General features: G+C 44.8%; 1 protein-coding gene across 1 annotated transcript in view; it reads right to left on the bottom strand.

Annotated features, from left to right (window-relative positions):
- Window positions 1-5,318, bottom strand: part of RPA2 (replication protein A2) — a 9,640-nt gene that overhangs the window by 2,910 nt on the left and 1,412 nt on the right. The window contains exons 2-6 of the mRNA XM_014521734.2: window positions 5,251-5,313; window positions 4,561-4,662; window positions 4,360-4,473; window positions 2,286-2,360; window positions 606-719 (exon numbers count right to left, since the gene is read on the bottom strand). Of these exons, the coding sequence (XP_014377220.1) occupies window positions 606-719; window positions 2,286-2,360; window positions 4,360-4,473; window positions 4,561-4,662; window positions 5,251-5,313 (468 nt within the window). The remainder of the gene's footprint in view (window positions 1-605; window positions 720-2,285; window positions 2,361-4,359; window positions 4,474-4,560; window positions 4,663-5,250; window positions 5,314-5,318) is intronic.

Here is a 5,318-nt window from a genome sequence, read left to right as displayed (position 1 = left end):
TGAACTACCAGTGGGCCCCTGGAAGTTAAGGGTGGTGTGGCAGAATCTGGTCCCCAACAGACATGGTGATTAGTGGCAGAAGGGTGAGCATATGCTGACACAGTTGCCTGTTACCACCGTCATGTCCCAACCTCCCCAGCCGCTGGCCCCTGTCACATGCCCCGTGCTGAAGCCTGAGCCCAAGCTGTGGCACAGGACATGCAACAGCTCTGGCACAGAACATGCATGTGCAGCAGGGGAGGGGGTTGATGTTGGAGCCACCGCCACTTTCATGTACCCTAAGCTGGAGCTAGCCTCCAAGGAGTCCCTTAGTCTGGATATGGCTCAGGGCACAAAGCAAGTTTGACACACTTGCTTTATATTATTTCAAGGAACAACAATGAGAAAAAATGATCCTGAACCACTAGAGACTAATTGTGGTATTAATAGTACATCTCTGGAAAAGCCATAGTATCTGCTTCACTATCACTAAGCTACCCTTCTTCTGTAGGCTGTGACACCATTTTCTTCCCCAAGAACCAAGCTTTCTATCACTTTTGGAGACAGGCTAGAATTTCCTTTATATGTAAGGGCTAAAGATGTATCAGTAATATTCAAAGACGTACCTTAGTCTGTTTCCTGAGGATCATATGTGCATTAACTATTTCCAGCAGATGTGTAGTGAATTCATTCATATTTTCCAAAGGCTTGATCTTAAATGCTACCAGGCTTTTCTTATTCTTTTTGGGGGAAGAGGAAAATGAAAAACCAAGTATGAAATTACAACACGTTTTATCTGTGAAAACACAATGTAATCTTAACCTTAAGAGCAGGGATAGTGATGGAAATGGAATTTATCTTCATATAATTAGTACCAATAACTTAGCCCTAAACTGAAAATATTCAAGGGTCATATTCATATTGTAACTATGAAAGGAAATAGAAAAGAGCAACTTAAAATCAAAGATATAATGCCTTTATGGACTGGAAGCATTTTAGAGCAAGAATCTGCCTTTCTACCCCATACACCCCAGCAGCACCAAGGCAGCAGGCAATAGCTGACCAAGACAGAACTGGCTGCCCGCAAGAAAAAAAAAAAAAAAAAAAATGATGGAAAGGCCTACACTCTAGTGAGTGCTCCTTTAAATGCAGCACTGATGCTGGAGGATTATCACTCACTCAACTTTTTTTAAAAAATGCATTACCAGAAGCACAACAGTGCCTTTTCTTTGGATTCTAATTGACAAAGAAAGGAAAAAACCACAGATCTGATTCTGTAGCCAGCTAGTATCCATCTGTACTGAGCTTTAAATGCATACAAAGCTATTTAAGTGCCCTGTTATGTCACTTGTTGCCTCCCAGAAGCATTATGGGAACCAAGAAAGGTTTGAAGAGCCTGTCCCACTAACACTAAATACTCAAGAAAAAAAAATTAATTGCAAATTTAACAATGATATGCAAATCAGATCTAAATGACCAAACAGTACAGATGAGACGCATCAAGCAAAAGTGATATAATATTCATTCATCTAAAGCAGTGAAGGAAACCGAAGGTCCGGCCCTTTAGACCTTCCTCCAGCAGTGCCTCCTCTTCTCTTACTCAAGACTTGGTCAAGTGTATGCAAACAAATGCTATACTATTTTGCCATTAACTCAGGGGTTGGCAAACTTTTGCCACTGCAGGTCACTACTTGTGACTTAACCCCCAATGTAAGCTGCAAGTCTGCACACCTCAGCAACCAGCAGATGCTGGAAAGGGAATACATGGAATACGGGTGGAAAGGCCCTGGAGACCCTCCCTCTGCTGCTCTGGCTGGAATAGGCTGCTAATTTTTGGGCTGCCACAGGCTGGATCCAGCCTACAGTCCAAAGGTTCTCAACCCTGGTGTTAAGCAGCCTAGGACTTACTACAGTCTGCATCAATAGGGGTCAACATTTTTTGCAGGCAAGCCACAAGTTAGCCCTGAAACCTCTGGGGGTGCTATTGATCCCCTTCTCCTGCTTAATATGCTACTCTGCTTTCTATTCCCTACCCAATCATCTGCTGTGCTGCCTGCCCCATCCCTGATCTGATGCATGCAGAAGCTGCCTGTATCACAGGCTAGCCACCCCTCATCTACCCACTGCAGTGACAATGACTCAAACCCTCCCCAAGTGCAGGCTTGCCAGGTGGGATTCTGCATGTGTATGGTGTCCAGCACAATGAACCTCCAATAAACCGACGGGGTCTTCTGGGAACTACAATGCAAATAATATCTGTGAGATATTAGATAGTAAGGCCAGTTATTCTATTCAGCTGAAAATACCTGAAATGATCGAAGATGTCCAGCCACTTTCACGTAAGTTCCTGGGGGCACCACAATGTTTTCACTGCCTGCCTCCTTTCAGAGAGACAGAAGAGAGAATTTTCTTTTGTAATTTACTTCTTGGCTACTAGCAACATGCTACTTAAAAAAAAAATAAATATGATGCTCATCTTGTAAAAGCCCATAATGTTTTGAAACTTTTTAAATTAAAGATGTTACAAATAATCTCAAGAAAAAACCATTTTTCTGTGTGTGTTTGTTCGTTCACTGGATAGAACTATAACCCTAACTCATGTACACAATTCATAACACAGAAGAGGAACAAATTTTATTACAGCATCTTACTACAAATACAATGATAGAACCACAAACATGGTCAGCTGTCTTGGGGCAAGTGCAGGACACCTTTTGAAGTTATTAATTTGCCTGTACTTAAAATTTGCTGTCTCAAAGGGTGTCTATATTGGTGAATTATGATGCCAAGCAGTGGGCCTATTTCCTCTGTGGTTTGTGGTGCCAAAAACCACACACACACTGAAGGTTAAAATGTGCCCTGAGCTGTAAATCTGCAGCACAGGGACAAAAATTTGCTACCAGGATTTCCCAGTAGCAAAAAAAGCGCGCACCGGAAAAAAAAGGGGTGTGACACGCATTATAGTAGCATGCACTGGAACAAACAGAAGCTTGGCCCTTCAGGGAGATGCTTTGGCTGCTGGCTAGAGCATCTGCACTATTTTATTTGTGCCCCAGCTGGTCCAGCACACCAGGAGCCAGGAAGAGTCGGGAAAGAGCAGTTTGCCTGAAGCAGGACAATTTGTCCCTCACAAAGCACATGTGTAGGGGCGTGCACTGTGGCACAGAGTAGCAGCACAATTTTGTGCCACTACTATTTGTGATGCTGCAAATGCATGCCCTTGCTCATCTGGACGTGACCCAAAGTTCAAAGCAGCGTAACTGCCATAGCACAGTGTTGTGTCTCCATCAATAAGATCTGCCTCCGAGATACTTATTAGCATATGCTCAGTGCCATGCTAAGGTGGACAAATCCTGGTGGCATGCACAGAGCAAGCACGGCATCTCAATGCAGTGCCACAACTGAATGGTACACACACTCAAATATACTCAGCTTGGTTAGACTGTTAGCTTTCAATTACACATCCCTAAAATATTAGGGAAAGGCAAATGTGCATTACTATAGCAGTGTGGGAGAATCCAAGGAAACTAATGATGCATCTTATTTTGCACACCTCCCCTCCCCCCGCTGCAATCTATCCATTCTACCCATGAACTACTAAATTTTAAAAAATGGAGTAACACCACCAGGGACAGAAACAGGGACCAGAACCTATGGCACTTACCCCTCCATGGCAGTGCCCATCTCACTAAGCCAATGAGCAAAGCACCCTCTGACTAAGGCTAGAAATAGATGTTGCCAAATGAAGCAGATTGCCTGTGCTGGGATGTGTCCACAAGTGGCACAAAACATCTCTTCCATAGCTAGATTTGGATGTATAAGCAACAATTAGTTATCTTTGGGCAAAACAGGATTTGACTCAGTGTTCAACAGTGACCTCTTCAATTCAGTTATGAAATAACTTTGAAAATATTGAAAGGACAACATTTTTAATGAGACGTATGGAATGCTGCAGAACTGAAGAGGAAGTGAAGAATAGAAGAGCAGCCCCCATAAATGCAGGGATTCTAGTTAGAGTGATGCTTATCTAGGTGTATGCATGTCATATTATGAATGTACCAAGAGAGGCATATTATCTATTAAGGACTCTACTAGGGTATTAACATGCCACAGTTCGTATGGCATTTAGAAAAAGGGAACTAAATGCTGAATACGAAAGCAGACTATTTGACAGGGTAGGCAAAGAATTCTCCAGTGCTCATTTAATAAGAGGCCCAATTTAAAAAAAAAAAAAAAAAAAAAAAAAAAAGTCCCTGTACTCAGCTGAATTAGTATTACATTACAAGGTAAATACCACTTCTTTGGACCCGAAAAGACGGATAAAAATTAAATACTTAAATGCCCCCTTATCTTAAATCCTAAGCTCAACCTGGTGCTTACATCAGTATCAACCCACTGTCTGACATCCATAGGGGCTGCAGTCATATCATCCACTTTGTAGAGAATGTTTGTCGGTGCTTTCTCTGCCTGTCTGATGAGCCCCATGATAAGGACCTAGAAGAGATGCAGACAAAAAAGTTACTTTGGGAAAAGCTTCAGAATCGACAGGAACCTACATCCCGTTCCAGATCCGATTCCTACCTGTGAAATCTCTACATCTCGGACCTGAAACGTTTCATCCACCTGCTGAGCAGAAAACAACTGAGACACTGTACACGGCACGATGTTCTGGGACCGGGACTTCTGCAAGAGGGAACGGAGAGTCTCAGAGGAACAAAACCATAAGAGTCTGGAAGGGTTCTCAAGGGTCATTTGGTCCAACCCCCTCCTCAAAGCTGTCAAACCCTACCAACACCATCCCAGACAAGCACTGCGTCCGACCTGCGCTCGAGAACTGCCAGGAACAGGGCTCGCACCTCTCTAGATTTCCTGGTGCTTGATGACCGCTCGCAAGGTCTTCCTCACACTTCGAATCACATTTTGATCTTTGCAAGCAGAGAAACAGCCACCCAGACCAGCCCACGCACCGACCTCTCCTGTCACGCAACATGTACTTGGCACGGGCGCTACAGGCACCGCTACCACAAGAGCAAAACCCCGGTCATCTTCCGACAGAAATCCGCGTAAGGCAAGAACGCTTTTCCAGCGAGTTTACGCTCAGCACGGCTCCCAGTTAGGTCTGAAACCTGCTAGTAGCAACGGCAGCATTACGGAGCATTCAAACGCTCGGCCTTCTGCCTGCAGCACAGGCCAAGCCCGCAGGCAGCTGCCAGACATGCCCAAGGAGCGGAGCGGGGGGGCCCGTGTCCGGGCAGGCGCGGGGGCACGTACCGGTCTCTTGTCCTGGGTGGCGGCCGGGGAGCCGAAGCCGCCCGGGGACTGCACGTATCCTCCGCCCG

The sequence above is a fragment of the Alligator sinensis genome, unplaced genomic scaffold, assembly GCF_000455745.1.
Source record: "Alligator sinensis unplaced genomic scaffold, ASM45574v1 scaffold264_1, whole genome shotgun sequence".
NCBI lineage: Eukaryota > Metazoa > Chordata > Crocodylia > Alligatoridae > Alligator > Alligator sinensis.
The sequence above is the reverse complement of the archived record's forward strand: the minus strand, read 5'-3'. Positions and strand labels throughout refer to the sequence as shown.